Consider the following 17,905-nt stretch of genomic DNA (forward strand, 5'->3'; position numbering starts at 1 on the left):
GTTTTTGTAAGAAAAATATCCATATTCAAAACGTAATAATCACTTGAATCTAGCTTGCGCTCACTGTTGTAAACAGAAGCAGTTCCGGGGGAATTACGTATGAGGTCGGCTTTGTGCATGCGCCGTTCAGAAGTGACGCATGCGGAAAAACGCAGCGGAGAGATCAAAACAAAATAACGGTCAAGAATTAGAAGTACAAAACGAGGATTTGTAAAGAAGCCGTTTTGAATATGGATATTTTTCTTACAAATTCGCTACAGAAGGCCTTTGTTCACTCCCCGGAGCCGTGTGAGACACTTTTTTTATGGATGGGCGATTTTTATTTAACTGCTTTTGGACTGAAGCAATGCAACACCCGCTGACTGCAATGATAGAGCTTGAAAGATCAAAGACAATTTTTAATATAACTCCGACTGGATTCGTCTGAACGAAGAAAGTCATATACACCTAGGATGCCTCGGGGGTGAGTAAAACGCAGCCTAATTTTCGTTTTTTGGGTGAACTAACCCTTTAAGAAGACCTGTAATAATAGTTTGTTTATAATGATTAATATGGGTTTTCTTAGCTTAAGGGTTTGTTGCAAGCAGGGCCAGACCTCCAGTGAGCTGTTAACTCAAGAATCGCTGCAAATGAATAGTTTCAGTCAATATGTTGAACTCATTTTGAGTTTCGATTTGTGAAAGACAATCCATCCATTCACTGATCCTCTTCTTCAGTTCAGTTCACTGGAGGGAAGATTATCAGTGGCATCTTACAGTATATTTGCATCCTGACACAAAGCTACTGTGTGGCTTCAGAGGGCTTGGGATATACAGTAGTCAACATTTGAAGTGGATCAAAGTTGTCCTAAAACCTAAAACCAAAATGCGTTCTTGTCAACTTTGATGAACTTTTTTGATCCACTTTTTTGATCCACTTCAAATGTTGACTACTGACTAACACAAACTAGTTTTATGATAATGTCTTTTCTCTGTCATTTTGGTGGTCACTATGAACTCTCTATAATTAAAAGACATAATCCTTTTGTTTTCAATGCATGCAGAATGAGAGTTTGACAAATGTGAATAAATGGTGATCTTACACTTCAGTTGTGCTGGTGTAATCTAATTAATATATTTAGGTCGATTCAGTAATGTTACATAACGTTTTTGATTTGAATGCATTTAGTTAATTTAGATGTTACCACATGAAGCACATTTTTAAGTTATCATTTTTTCGATGTATCCACCCTAATGGTCACTTTATTTTAAGGTCCAATTTTCACTATTAACTATGACTTTTCCTTCAATAAACTCCCAATTTTCTGCTTATTAATATCAGTAAGTAATAGGTAGTAAGGTAGTTGATAAGTTTAGATTAAGTGAGCTAAAATATGGTAATGTTATAAGACATTAATATGTGCTTTATAACTAATTGACAGCCAACATTCTAGTAAAATGCATGCTAATAAGCAACTAGTTATTAGTGAGAATTTAATTTAAACAAAAAACTTTTTACAGTTTTACAGTATATGCACTTACAGTGTTACACAAGAAAATGCTGAGTAAGGTTAGGTTCAGTAGGTTTTTTTTTCAAGTTACTGTAAAAGTCCAACAGTATGTACATGTGAGACAAGACTGCAAAATTGGGCTATGATCCCTACCTCTTACCTATTTTTAGATAGTCCTATAGCCTATACATATCTGACCTCTCAGTTTTTAAAAAACATGACAACATGTGTGCACATACATACATCTGGCAGATCATGTGGAGCTGATTGTCAAATGGTTGAAAAGTCGCTGATGAGGGATTGTTCTTTTTGCATACTTCATCAAACCGACAGTGTACTATAAAGAGACCCACATATATAGGCCAAACGTGACTAACCCCACACACACACACACACACATATCTCTGTGTGTCAAACAGAATGAATTTTGAATGATGCAGCCTCTTAAATGTGCTTCGCAAACAAAAATCCTCTATAAACCCATGAAAGCAGCACATGGATGCATACTTATTTGCAGAGAAAATGCTCGACACAAGAAGGATTCTGGTTCTTAATGAACTATTGACAAACTATAATCATTAACCAGCATCGTTTGCACACAGACAATGTAACTGCATTACACGAAGTAGCCTGCAGTTAATAACTTGATTTGTTTCATAACCAAACATTTTATGGTAGCCTTTGACTTCCATAGTATTTTTATATACTAAGGAAGTCTGTGGCTACCGTCAACTGTTTGGTAACCAACATTCTTCGAAATATCTTCTATTGTGTCCAACAGCTGAAAGAAATTCATACAGGTTTGGAAGAAGTGGAGGGTGAGCAAATGATGAAGGAATTAAAATTTTTGGGTGAACTATCGGTTTAATCTTATATATGAGTAATAGTGTAATAGTAAAAGCTTGCTTAGGCCAAAACTGCTAAACACTGAGAAAATTATGTCAGTGGTTGTGCATGACAATCAAATGATAAAACTGTAACTCTCAAAGGTTCACAACAAAGAACATTTTGTTCCTCTAGCAAATCTTTGTTCAATAACCTCTTTCTGAGGACAAATGCTGGAGAGTTGAAGCCCACACTAGGGGAAAGAGAGAATGAAACCTGTTGTCCAAGACCACTGGATACACCTTTTCCTGATCCCTCGTCGGCTTAAACAATTTGAGATCCCTTACATAATCTATTCCCCTTCACCTCTACTGCCGCATCCCATTCCAGCATCAGTGAAAAATACTGCTCTTCAAAAGAGTGGTTCTCCTTCGCTGGAATGCATTTTGCCACATGCTCTAGAGACTCGTCTGCAGTCTGGTTTCCTTTATGAGGGGGTGAAAGAGTCTTCAGTTTTCCTTGCGCCAACCTAAATTCCTGAAACTGCTGTATTGTTTGTGCAAATGTGTTTCTAATTTTTGCATTCTTAAATTGTAATCCTGTACTATGAGCTAATTTAGAGTCAGAGGAATTAGCCAACTTTTTTAAAAACAGTTCCTAGTTAAATTGGTAAGACATTTTAAATGGTTAGAATTTTAGATTGTTAGTTTGAAGGATATACAAATTATTTCCATGTGACATATTGCTTGCTGTATTTGCTAACATTACATGCTGATGACAAAGCTGAGGATTTTAGTCAGCTTTGTTCCAAAAACCAGTGAGCTGCCAGACTGCATTCTAAGATACTTTGATTTGGCCAAATTGTTTAGGCAGCATTGCATGTATCCTTCACAAAGAAGCCAGTGCCACAATGCTTTGCAACTAGGTCAGCAGAAATAATCATGTAAAATAGCAGATACATTTACATTTAGTCATTTTGCAGACGCTTTTATCCAAAGCGAACCACAAATGAGGACAATGGAAGCAATCAAAATCAACAAAAGAGCAATGATATGCAAGTGCTATAACAAGTCTCAGTTAGCTTAACGTAGTACACATAGCAAGGGATTTTTTAATTATATAATAAATAAAAAGAAAACAGATAGAATAGAAAAAGAATATAGAAGCTAGTGTTAGTTTTTTGTTGTTGTTGTTTTTGTTTAAGTAGTAAGCAGTTGGTAAATTAATAGAGTGCAAGTCTAAAAGGGGCAAGTTTTTTTTTCTTAATTTGAATAGAGAGTGCTAGAGTTAGAGGGTCAAATAAAGATGGAAGAGATGTGGTCTGAGAAAGTCAGCTGATCATCAATCACAACTTTCAATCAATCATCAATCACAAGGTTTCTGGCTGAGTTATGGTTGGTCGGTGGGTTTTCTGGAACCACAAGCAGTTCTGTCTTGGCAAGGTTGAGTTGAAGGTGATGGTCCGTCATCCAGCAAGAAATGTCTGTTAGACAAGCTGAGATGCGAGCAGCTATCGTCGGATCATCAGGATGGAATGAGAGGTAGAGTTGAGTGTCATCAGCATATCAGTGATATGAAATGTCAGGTTTCTGAATGACAGAGCCTAGTGATGCCATGTAGACAGAGAAGAGAAGTGGTCCAAGAACTGAGCCCTGAGGCACCCCAGTAGTTAGATGAGTCAAGAGTTTCATTAAAGGTGGGGTAAGCGAATTTTCAAAAACGCTTTAGAAAACTGATTCGGGCCGACTAGCAAAACAAACTTGTAGCCAATCAGCAGTAAGGGGCATGTCTACTCATGATGTGGAGGAGAGAGCGTTCAGTCTGAGCCGAGCGACAGAAAGATAGAGATGGAGGATAAAAAACAAAGGAGGAAAATGTCTGCGGAACAAAAGAAGGCTTAAGGCAATAAGGCAAGAAGTAGGACCCGTGTAAATATCGGATCAGCTTTCCAGCGCTGGAGAGAACTCAAGGAGTGGAAGGCCTGCGATCGGATGCCGAGGTTGCTTTGTTTCTTCTCGATAGGTGAGTAACACCATGTCTGCGCCGCAACAGCTAAAGTCTGTCTAGCACACTAGACGCGACAAAGCGACCATTGAAAATCATTTGAAATTTGTGTTAATAGGTCATGAATAGAACGCAGCAGCAGTTTTCTGTCGGGGATTTGTCGTGTCATGCCGCATCCAGTGTAGACCATAGATATGTATATATATATATATCTATGGTGTAGACAGCATCACTGATTATAATGAGTTCCATAGTATTTTGTCACGCCGCACCACTCGCGTCCGGTGTAGACTAGGGGTTGAACGACTTCTGATTTTTTTGAAGTCGACTTTTATGTGATGAAAGTCGAGTCAAAGTCGACTAGTCGTTGATGACGTCATTAATAAACAAATAAGTCTGGAGCTGTGATAAACAGCTTGTGCACAGCTATGGCATATGACACAGCACTGCCCACATGGCTGTTGCTCCTATAACAGCTTTTTTATCTGAATGACTCTGTGCACGTGATGTGCACTACTGTCTGTAGCCTATGTGTGTGCGTTACAGTGCAGCAGCGCATTAGATTAGAACGGCGATTAACTTACCTGTACAATAAGCTGTTTAAAACGTGCATTCTCCCGTTCAATTGCGAGCATCCAGTAATATAATCACACGTCTTGTGGAGCGCTTTCAGAGTATGCATTTATTTGTCATTTGAACTGTTTGGAAACGGAGCGTAAATGTGGAAGTCCTTCAAAGATTTCTTATCCTGTTGCGCCCTCTATAGGACCAGCGACTAGTCGACGTCAAGCTTAAAGCGTCATGGCAGAGCATTGAAGTCGACTAGTCGATTAGTCGGTGCAACCCCTAGTGTAGACACGGTGTAACATTGGTTTTGCTTTGTTTCACAAAACTAATCGTTGCCTGGGTTGCGTACGTATGTGCAGGGTGGAGCTATCAAAATAGGGGCGAGACCCTTTTGGGGTAGGGGCGTGTTTGTTTTGGTAATTTCAAATGTCAACATTGGCTACCAGAAATCGCTTACCCCACCTTTAATAGGTTGTTATTTTATTTTTTTTATTTTTTTTCACACTTTAGTTTGGGGACCAGTTCTAACTAATAACGAACTATTAACTATGACTTTTTCCTCAGTAAAATTGTTTTAAATTTTTAATTAATAGTTAGTAAGATAGTTGTTAAGTTTAGGTATGTGGTCAGATTAAGGGATCTAAAATACGGTCATGCAGAATAAGGCATTAATATGTGCTTTATGAGTACTAATAAACAGCCAAAATGCTAGAAATATGCATGCTAGTTAATAGTGAGAATTGTGAGAATTTCAGCCTAAAATATACATATATTTATACAGGACAGGAGATATCTTAGTTTCTGAATTTGATCACCATTTTAATCAGTTTTGGTTGTCCACTGTCACAAATCAGTTTTTGAAAGTACTGTTATTCCATGTGGTCAAAACATCTGAGGCCACGAAAACGGCATGTTTAATAACTGAAGAATTTGAGAAAAAAATTTTTTTTAAAGTTTTTTAATGTCACACATATTATGATCTATACAATTCGAAAAGTTATTTTAAAATAAAAATGTTGTAATATTTGTATTATTAAATTGTAATACTATTTTGCTCAATATTTGTGCATGCTATGCATGTTTATTAGAGGATTTTTGTCTATTAGATTAGCAACACACACAGTAATGTCAAACGTTTGCAATTAAAAGTGAATAGAGTTTTTAAAATGTATTTTTTTGTTGAAAAAAATTGCAGCACAGAACGCGAGGGTCTCGAGATGCGCTTTTGAGATGTGTGCTTTTTCCGCCATGCCGTCAAAGGCCCTGTCCCAAATCGCACCCTAAATCCTCATGGTCTGCCTCTGAGTCCACACTTTCGTGATGTAATGCCGCTTTGACAGGGTAGAAGTCTGCCGCAGAGCTCGCCTCAGTGCGGGCTCAGCAGAAGTGCGCATCGAGGCCGCATAGTGGCCGCAAAGGGCAAGCTAAAATGACGAATGGGACACCCTACGGCCTCGCGGTCTTAACGGACATGCGCATGCGGCAGCCATTGTAAGTCCGCAAGACCCTAAGTGCACATGAAGTGTGCCATTTGGGACAGGGCCAAATAAAACAGTTGCCATATCAACTAGCTGCTGTAATCAAAAGCTCACAACGCTTTCTCCGCCTCCGGGCTCCACTGTTTTGGAACTGACACTGACGAGTGGCGCTGCATGTAAAAGTTGAAATTCTTTAAAAGGGCTGTTCACGCAAAATGCGTTTTTGCATTCCAATGTGCCACTTTTCTATTGTTTTTCTATGTAAACACACACTAGACGGATGTGGATGACCGTTGCACTCACGTTTCGCATCTTTTGCAGAGCCTCGCACATAAGGGCTGTGTTTATAAGATGCCATGTCAAGTTAAAAGAATTTCAACTTTTACATGCAGCGTTGCTCATTGTCAGTTCCAAAAGAGTGGACTAATCAGAAGACCCCGGAGGCGGGGCAAGCATTGTAAGCTTTTGTTTACACAAGCACGTTGGCATGGCAACTGTTTGCTCTGCAATTTTTTTAAAACCATTACTGAACAGTCCTGTCAATGCGTCTCTCCACGTATTTTTAGACGCAAAGACGCATTCTGTGTGAACAGCCCCCAACTTAACACGGCATCTTAAAAACACATGCAACACATGACACATGCATGACACATGCAAGACGCGAGCAATACTGTCATACACATCTGTCCAGCGCATGTTTATATAGAAAAACAATGGAAAAGTAATGAATCAGGATGGAAAAATGCATTCTGTGTTAACGGCCCCTTGACTCTGTGCCTATTTAGACAATAGACAGTTTGGCACAGAACTTCTGTCAGGCTCGAATAACTTTTTAACTATGTTGACATTGCACACATACATGTGCTGCCAAACTTTGTTATGATTTATCACATCATTTAATCACACCTAAAACTGGTGTCTGCAACAGAGATGAGTTCAAAACCAGTCCGTGTTCAGAGCCATGGATGTGAATCACTGCTGGGTGAGGTGTAGACTGATGTTATTTCATAGTGTTGCTCTGCTGGTGGATTCCCTGCTGACGTAATGTGGCTTAATGAAACATACATCATGCCTAGAGAAACACCCCAATGACCTGTAGCACAAAGACTCACTGTACTCCACATAAAACAATCCGGCTATAGCTCCACTCAGCAGAACATGACTGTGTCACTTCAAATGTCATATTATAACATTAGCTGGCATAAGCACTACATTTTGACGCAAGGCTTAAATCTCTTTGGCATAAAGACAACTCCAGCTACATCAAGGTCAAAAATAGGCATGGTTCAGGGATCTCACTCAACAGGGAAGAACGTGAATGCATATGAAAACTCAATAACCAGATCTACATCAGATGACAAGTGAGTACTAATTGACCCATGCAAAACCCATCCAAGGTGTTTCTCATTGGTTTGAAAAGAAGGAGCACAAATCATAATCAATTTAACTGACAATTTAAGCAACAAATCCATTTGATGACAATTATTAAGGATTCTTAAAAAAAAATATATATATATATATATATATATTTTTTTTTTTTTTTAAATGTGTATTTACATGGCTTTTCAAAAGTTTGGGGGTCAGTTTAAATTGTTTTTTTTTTCTTTCTTTCTGTCTTTTTCTGAAAGAAAGAAATACTTTTATTAAGCAAGAGTGTGTTAAATCGATTTTAAAAAGTGATAGTTAAGACTTGTATTTTACAAAAGATTTCTATTTTGAATAAAAGTATCACAGGATACAAAAAAAGCAGCACAGCTGTTTCCAATATTGATAATAAATCATATTAGAATGATTTCCGAAGGGTCATGTGACACTGAAGACTGGAGCAATGATGCTGTAAATTTAGCTTTGCATCACAGGAATTAATAACGTTTTAAAATGTATTAAAATTGAACATTTTTATTTTAAATTGTAATGATATTTCACAGTCTTACTGTTTTTTCTGTACCTTTGGTCAAATAAATTCAGCCTTGATGAGCATAAGGACCTTCTTTCAAAAACATTAAAAATCTAACCCATCTCAAACATCCCAGACTGGCAGTGTCTATTATTACTCTTATAATTATTATTTTACTTATTATTTTACTTTACTTTGACTGTTCACTACAGCCTCAACTGTTTAACACTGGTGCTCAAATTATTGTAGGGGTTTGTATAGTTTATTAATGTTGTTAATCAGTGTTTCTAACGTGAAAAAAAGGTTAAAATCCTATACTTGGTAATGCTAAGAGACCCTATGTTGTTGGCGATTCATGAAAACATTCTTTCATTGCTATTTTCAAATGAGTCTTGCCTTCAGCAAGTGACAAGGTGCTGCCTTTCAGTCCAGTCAAATTCATTGGTGGGCCCAGAGTGGGATCTCCCACAGTGGACCACAGCATTGATTACTGTCACCCAGCAGGGACCCCAGTGGTAGCAGAAGAAGCAGCATGGAATAGAGCAGCTCTCCCTGAGTCTAATCCAGTCTGCCTGCTGTTCCACTTCAGACGAGCCTATAGCCGCTTCTCTGACAGAACCACCAAACCACTGTCAAAACGCACCAACAGTCTGACTGTTAGCTAGTCCTCAGTGTGAACCCACAGCATTGTGGGGAAGGATTATGTTGAGCATATGCTTTGAATATGCAAATTAGTTTTTTTCCTAGTGAGAAGACCATCTCTTGAAATATTACTACACATGCACTCATATCCATGGATTAGCTTCATGATGGGGAACTGTGCAAAAGAACCAAACACTCCAAAACCTCAACATCAGCTTGTTAAGGAGATATTTGCTATTACTTTTTTGGGCTTTTCTGATCACCTGTCAAATGGTAAAATGGGCAGGAGGGATCCAAGCCATATCTAGAAACCAAAATATTACAGAGACGGGTTGTTTTGTCTTGGTTTGGTCAATAACAAACCACCCAGAACACAACTACCTAAATTAACTGGTTTTAGTCAAGTCACATTATTTATAGCACTGTATACATATTCAAAGCAGCTTCACAGCAATAAACTACAGCAATAAGCCCCAAGAAGCCATGGTTTACAGTGAATTTATAACAGCTAAGGGGCGTTGTTAGGCACGACGCGAAGCAGAGTATTCTTCCACCAAACAATGTAGTTCCTCAGAAACAGTTGTGGTTGCAACACACAAAGTAAACAAAGGTGTATGTTTGTAGAGTAATTTACAACAGTTTCGAACACGGCTCAACCAATCAGAATCAAGGACCGGAACTATCCGTTTTATATATTTTTATATACACTGAACAAAATTATAAACACAACACTTTTGTTTTTGCCCCCATTTTTCATGAGCTGAACTCAAAGATCTAATACTTTTTCTATGTACACAAAAGGCCTATTTCTCTCAAATACTGTTCACAAATCTGTCTAAATCTGTGTTAGTGAGCACTTCTCCTTTGCCGAGATAACCCATCCACCTCACAGGTGTGGCATATCAAGATGCTGATTAGACAGCATGATTATTGCACAGGTGTGCCTTAGGCTGGCCACAATAAAAGGCCACTCTAAAATGTGCAGTTTTACTGTATTGGGGGGTCTGGGGGGGTCAGAAAACCAGTCAGTATCTGGTGTGACCACCATTTCCCTCACGCAGTGCAACACATCTCCTTCGCATAGAGTTGATCAGGTTGTTGATTGTGGCCTGTGGAATGTTGGTCCACTCCTCTTCAATGGCTGTGTGAAGTTGCTGGATATTGGCAGGAACTGGAACACGCTGTCGTATACGCCGATCCAGAGCATCCCAAACATGCTCAATGGGTGACATGTCCGATGAGTATGCTGGCCATGCAAGAACTGGGATGTTTTCAGCTTCCAGGAATTGTGTACAGATCCTTGCAACATGGGGCCGTGCATTATCATGCTGCAACACGAGGTGATGGTCGTGGATGAATTGCTCTGTTTTATTTTGTGAAACCTTACTACGTACATGGAATAACCATTTTATAAAAGCAATAAGCCCCATGAAGCTGTGGTTCACAGTGAATTTATAACGGCTAAGGGGCATTGTTAGGCACGACGCGAAGCGGAGTTCTTGGGGCTTAATGGGGCTTATTGCTTTATTCTTCCACCAATCAATGTAGTTCCTCAGAATCAGTTGTGGTTGCAACACACAGAAGTAAACAAAGGTGTATGTTTGTAGAGTAATTTACAACAGCTTCGAACGTGGCTCAGCCAATCGGAATCAAGGACCGGAACTATCCGTTTTATAAAGGAAAATATCCAAACCAATGATTCAGACTTTGTCAAACATGATACAAACTTAAATTCTGCTGTAAATAACAGCTCTAAAAAGACAATAGTGTCATTATTTAGCTTCACTCAGTTCAGTGTTGCTTCAGTTCAGTTCAATAACTGTGTAAAAAGTTCATCAAATCAAGTTAATTTCAGCTATAGACAGTAGTGTCGTTATTCAGCTCGAGACAATATTGGTTCATTTCAGTGCCGATGATGCAAAATTCATCAATTATGAAACAAATTCGATTCGGCTATAAAGCAGCTCTACAGAAGACAAGTTTTGTTCTCATCCAGTTCTCAAAAGAATCTAATTAAATTATATAATATTAATTATTATTAAGCAAACATTACTAGCATTATCTCCAAAGAAATGTTCAAATACAGTTCAAATTTTGTCAACAGATGACCTTAACAATCTGATCAAATTTGAGTAGATTAAGATGTTAATGTTAACCAACACAGATGTTCCTGTGGCTCAGTGGTAGAGCATTGCATTAGCAGCACAAAAGGTTGTGGGTTCAATTCCCAGAGAACACACATACTGGTAAAAAATGTATCGCCTGAATGCACTGTAAGTCGCTTTGGATAAAAGCATCTGCTAAATGCATAAATTATTAATCCACCATTAATGCATAACTCAACCATATCCAGTAGCTCTGCTTTATGTGTCTCTGTGGTTAAAAAAGAAAGCGAAGGATATATGTGTCCTACTTGAAAAGCAGGAGCTTGGGGAATATTTTGTTGACTAAATTAAATCAATAGACATATCAGCTCACAGCCTCTCTTAACAAAACACTGGCAAACTGGCATGTAGGTCATCCCATGCTGTCTGATCTGATGAAGTTTCTCATTTGACTGGAAAAAAGAGTAGTGCTTAACATGTCAAATTTGCAGGTCACTTCTGAGAATGAAACAAACTGTAGATTATATTAAGCTTATATGAGATTTTCTGAGTCGTGGAGCTTTACTGGTATGAGCTGCTCTTAAAACATACTATTTTACAGAGCAGTTTATTACTATTTACATACTATTTTATTAAACAATTTATATCTGAAAGATATAGACATACTTTTTAGGCCTTAAAATTAAAAACTGTGTGCACAGATGTCACTGTGTAAACCTAGTGTTTTTTGTTATTAGACTAAATGAATCGTGTTAATGTTTTTTTAGATGTTTTATCGCTAAATAAATGACATAAATAATGATCGATCTTAATGATATGACACATCTGTGTCTAATGCCATGTTAACCCATAACATGATCACACATATATCCACATTTTTCTTCTGCATTATAAACCTGGTGGTCTTACCTTGATTATCTTCGTCCATATCTGCAGATGAATGCAAAATAATGAAATGATGGGATGAGAAGGCGCTCCAGACACAGATGTATGCTTTATAATGAGGGTTTTATATGCTGTATTTACAAACAGCTCCTGTTTCATGCGGAATATTAAACGGCATAAACTGATATTCTATCGCAGTCCTCGTTTAAATCCGTAACCCGATGTATTTCTGGACGAATGGAGGATAAAGCCCTTCTCGGTGTATTCACTGGCGTGGATCAATAACATCCAGCGGAATAAGCGCTCCAGACACACGGGCACACTCGCCCCGCCCCTTACACGCGAATTCACCAATCCCACTAAGACGAAGGCTTGCGGCATGAATATTAATTAGGTAATGCTGACGTTGCTTGAAGCCGGTTCTTAATATTCATGGTCTCCGTAAAGTCAATTTCAAAGTGCTTTGTTGTGGCATAATTGTTTTACATATAATATTGACAAAGCATCGACACGTACGCACAAAGCAGAAAATAAGATAAGTAATACATTAAAAGAGGTAAAAGTAATTACCTTCACAATTCTTCGTCCTACAAACGCCTTCCTTTCAGCCAATCAGGACAAGCATCGCATAGCGTAAATAATATTCATAAACCCAAACCTTCACTTTAGCAGAGCTCGTTTATCCCTTCATTCATTCTATTGTAACTCTGATACTGAGGGAAACAGAAATGGTAGGGGATTTTAATGCACTATGAATGTCGTTATAGCCTACAAGTTTACATGTAATAATGGTTTATTCTCAAGAAAACCAAAAAAAGTGGGGCCAAAGTGAAAGAACAAATAAAAAAAACATGACCAAATTTAAATTAATAATCATTATATTACAGATATATCACATTCGAACAAGATTTTTAAAGATTCTTTTTAATTTTGATACATATTGGGAGTACAGTAGCCACTTTCCCACATGAAAAAATACTATAGTAATTTATAGTAGGCTAAATACTATAGTGTTTTTGAACCATACACTGTAAAAAAATTTACGGTAAAAAAACGGCAGCTGTGGTTGCCGGAATTTTATCGTAAAAAATACGGTAGCAACGTTTTAGGTTTTACGGTTGTAATTTAAATTTACAGTTAAATACCGTAATTTCATTAACTGATATAATGTTAATATACCAACCTATTCAAGTACTGAAATCTGTTTTGTACCTTTGTAATACACTGATAACCACCAAATACAGGCGGTGATGAGAAAGTCACACGATGAACCAAAGCCCATCACAAGCAGCTTTTAAATAATAACATATATAGAAGGTGCACAGTGTAATACACACCAACACTAAACACCATCATGGTAACACACATGAAACTGAAATAATCCAATAAACATTCATTGAACAACATTAGGTGTAACACACAACCCTAATATACAAAACTGATAAGAAAAAACTAAGAAGAAACATAGTTATTTCAACAAAAAAACATACAATTTGAAATGTAACGCAGGGAATTCTGAGGAATGTCAATTTACGGTTAATCACTGTAAATTATACGCCCTTTTTCACTTCCAAAAACGGTATACTACCGTAAAATTAATGTCCAATACATGTAATGTCCAATACAGTTTTTCACTGTATGTAGTAGGGGAATTTACCGTTAACCATTTAACAGGTTTTTACTGTAGCATTTTTACAGTCTTTTACCGTTAAATTCACGGTAATTTTTTTTACAGTGTACTATAGTAAAGTACTTGAATTCATTTGTTGCGGTAATTAGTTGTTGTGGTAATATAACAACTATAGTAATATAAACACATTACTCTACCGTGTGCTAAGTTTTCTACAACTATTATACTACAATACACAATGGTTTACTGTAGTAAAAACTAAAGTATTTATTACAGTTTATCAGTTCACTATAGTTAATACTACATTATGCTGTAGCATTCATTAACAAAGTGTTGTAAATACTATAATATATTGTATAGTATTTACAATAAATGACTATAGTATTTTTTCAGGTAGGAATGGCCTTAAAACTAACAAAGATGGACTAAAAGCCACAAGATAACAGCAATAAAAAGAATGTTGTATTTCAGTGCAACACTTTTATACACATCTAAAACTGACCTGAGAAAACAGCACACGAGGGTGAAGTGAATCGGATTGGAAAACATTCCTCATTACAGCTGAGAGGAGAATTCTCTTACAGTGAGGAAAGTAAAACTCAGGAAAGACTCATATCTCAAATAACGGGTGATGAAAAATGTCTGAAGGGGCTGATGGCGTGGACGCTCACAACACTGCGCTTGTAGGCCTATGTTTCTCCGACACATGGATTCAATTACGGCACGCCAGCCTCTCAGACGAAACAAGCTGCTCTCTTTATACACATTACCAAACTCCTCAAGAATGAAGTTAGCCGTTTTATTTCTCGGTCTCATGAAATGTTCTTCTTTAATATTCACAAATCAACATGTGAAGTAGAAGTAGATATGATGAGAAGAAGAAGGACAGCTCCATTACACAGATTGCATTTTAATCTTCAACAATGGTGATGGATCGATATTTGTTTTCCTGAAACGAAAGATGAAGTCTAGAGTCTAGACTGACTTCAAAGTCCATCCAGATTTTTTTTAACAAAATCATCACTGCCAGTTCCTAGTTCCATAAAAACGAAGACTCTTCAGTCTCGAGAGTGTGAAAAAATGCGTGTTGGTGGACAGAGTGGGTGTTATAATGAATGTGGGACTTGAGGGAGCCTCGGGTTTTGGGGGAGTATTTCCTGTTAGATGTCTAACGCAGTCCAGGAAACACTCTTGTTTTCCCAGTTTTGCTTGGGTGGGACACTCTTTCAGCCAGAGTCGAGCACAAGCCCTGATCTGAATATATCAAAGCTGCAGACTGAAAATAGGTCATATGCGTAATCTTTGCTGCACAAATATGGTCAAAAACACGTCCGGAACAACTGTCTGTTTCTCCCATTGGTCTTTTTGAGAGGCTTTAGGTGGAGTGATGCATGACTGATTGCATAAGTTGCTCAATGCATGCGTTATCATTCAGTTTGGCTTCTTAGTGGAAGTCACATGTCATTTTTTGGTTAGAATAATCTGCATGTCTCTCATGCTGAAAGACATTTTTTTGTTTTGTTCCAAATGTACATCATCGTTACATTTAGTGATGGCATGTAAGCATGCATTAAGCGTGTGGCGGGCTGAATATTTCCCAGCGTGCTCTGCACCAGAGGCGGCCGCCCTCGGGCAGCACATGTCTGGCAGAATATGGCTCCAGTTGGGGGAGATAACGGCACGCTGACCGAGTTCATGTGGCCTGATTGAGCAGTCAGACAAACACGTTTTCATCTGCTCCAGTGTCTTCAGTCGGGTCACCCCTCACCCCAGAACCATGCTGAATCTGTGCGTAACTTGTCCCTCGCTGTTTGTGCTACAGACATTAATGATGCCTCAAATCATGTGGCTTGTTGAGAAAAGGTATGCTGTTACAATCAGAGTTCATTTGGTACAATCCATAATCTGAAGCTATATAATTAGGGATCAAGAATATCATAAAAACTCATATCGGTCTGTATGTAACACCCTAACAACCACATAGGATCACACTAACATCACAGTGAGTTTTTCATTGCCAAGCATTGACGGTTATGTCATTTTTTTGTCCAATAGCTGATCCAATATTCTGTTTGGGGTTGATTTTTAAAAGTTGTTGAAAGACATTACTTATATTCAACCAGACTTCATTTATTTGATTAAAAATAGTTAAATATTATTAAAACTTTAAATATTTTTTTGTATTTTATTACATTAATATCATATTTTAATACATTTATTCCTGTGACACAAAGCTGAATTTCCAGCATCATTACTACAATCTTCAGTGTCTTATGATCCTTCAGATATCATTCTAATATGCTGACTTGCTCAAGAAACAATTTTTTTTATTATAATCAATATTGAAAATATTTTTCTGGAAGCCATGAGAGGTTTTGTTTTGCTTTGTTTCTCAGGATTCATCGATAAATGGAAAGTGCAAAAGAACAACGTTTGTTTGAGATATCAATTTATCATAAATATACCTAATATATTTATATGAATAACGATTAATATAAAAAATTAGGTCACACTTTATTTTAAGATCCAATTCTCACTTTTAACAAACCATTAACTACGACTTTTGTTTCAATAACCTCCTAATTTGCTGCTTATTAATAGTTAGTAAGGTAGTTGTTAAATTTAGGTATTGGGTATTAGGGATGTAGAATATGGTCATACAGAATATGTGCTTTATGAGTACTAATAACAAGACAATAAGTGTTACCAAAAATTACATTTATTTAAATTTACTGTGTGTTTATATATAGATGTGTGTGTGAGATATGTATTATGTGTGTATATGTATGTATGTATATACTGTATATATATATATCTGCAACCAGCCCATACTAAGACTGATCTCAGACTAATTCTCCAGAGAAGACCAGGCCAGGGGAAGAGCGTGCATCCTGTGGATTTATAGTTCCTGAAGGCTGGGGAAAGGGGCACAAGGGGGTCAGAGAAATGGGACATCCTGTGTGGATAATACTGGTGGTCATACATACTGTCACATTCCTTTCACTGCAGACTAAACTAGAGTAAATTTACATGAAGTGCCTGTGGACACATGATTGGAGAGGTCTGTGATTGCAGGGGAGACTGTGTGGGATTTTACACTGTGTTTGTCCTTTTACTTTTACTGATCTATTACATGACACTGTTGTAAAAATTGTCAGCTGTTGTCTGCCATTCACTGCAAAAAATAAATAAAAAATACTGTGTTTACATATGCACCAATAATGTGCTTTCCCCCTCAATTATCAGAATAAAGTCTTAATCACAGTAAGATGTGTACATGCCTGTTTATTGTGATTAAAATCAGCATGCACACATATTTCAATATCATTATGGTTCCTATGCAATTATGAGCTTATTCGCATTCATTTAAATCTTTAAGTTTAATCACAGTAGTGCCTAGATCTCATTATAATCGCTTTATCAGGGTGCATGTATTATAACTGTTTAATTTACAACTTATTACTGTATATTTCATTAAGGGATGTAAAAATAATATACACTTGGACTACTAAAACCTGCTTTGTTGCGTATTAAAATGTACTGATAATCACTATGATAATACAGGCCGCATGCATGATGAATCAGAGTGAATCGTAAGTGGCCTGTCCATTAATCACAAAGGCTGCATTCAAGATCACATACTTCTCTATTATATAGTATAGGCAAAAAACAGTATGTGACAAAACTATGCCTGAATTCACAGTAGTCATACAAGAATCTGCAAAAAGTACCAGGATGACCTACTACTTCCGGCGTGATTCTGACGTGTGCATAGGAGGGACACGTTACTATCCCATGAGGCCACGGGAGAGGATTTATGAATGACAGTGACATGACAATGACAACATGGCAAATGTAGCACGTACAGATTACATCCATTCTACACACATTCATACTATATAAAACGTACTCTTTTTACAGTCTCAAAGTAATTACGTATTCAAAATAAGTGCCTACTCAATTTTGGACACAGCCAAAGTTATTCTAAAGGCAAATAAAAATGCTGAATCCTGGATCACAGCATACTATCTCATGCATTGGTTGAAATACAGCGAATGGGAAAAATGTCCAAAAACCGCCAATTTTAGCAATGAATTATCATATTTAACCTCTAAAGATGACAGACGATTTAGAAAACATCACTTGCTCCATTTAGACATTTCCTGTAGGCTATCGTTTGATTCATTGTCACAATTCCTTTTCAATTTAAAGGTCGATCATTACATACACAGCAATTGCATAAGTATGCATATGTGTAGCCCTTGTATACAAAGGATGTACCTGCATGCTACTAAGCCTGACCTGGTTAAAAAAATACTCTGTTTCTGAAAGATGGTCAAAATATGCAAAAATCTAATGCATTTGCTGATTTGTCTTCTCTGC

General features: G+C 37.4%; 1 protein-coding gene across 1 annotated transcript in view; it reads right to left on the reverse strand.

Annotated features, from left to right (window-relative positions):
- cyth3b (cytohesin 3b) overlaps positions 1-12,160 on the reverse strand; it is a 48,292-nt gene extending 36,132 nt beyond the window's left edge. The window contains exon 1 of the mRNA XM_016239731.1: positions 11,917-12,160. Within this exon, the coding sequence (XP_016095217.1) occupies positions 11,917-11,935 (19 nt within the window). The 5' untranslated portion in view covers positions 11,936-12,160. The remainder of the gene's footprint in view (positions 1-11,916) is intronic.
- Between the last annotated feature and the right edge of the window lie 5,745 nt (positions 12,161-17,905).

This window comes from Sinocyclocheilus grahami, unplaced genomic scaffold (assembly GCF_001515645.1).
Source record: "Sinocyclocheilus grahami isolate Dianchi unplaced genomic scaffold, SAMN03320097.WGS_v1.1 scaffold574.1, whole genome shotgun sequence".
Lineage (NCBI taxonomy): Eukaryota > Metazoa > Chordata > Actinopteri > Cypriniformes > Cyprinidae > Sinocyclocheilus > Sinocyclocheilus grahami.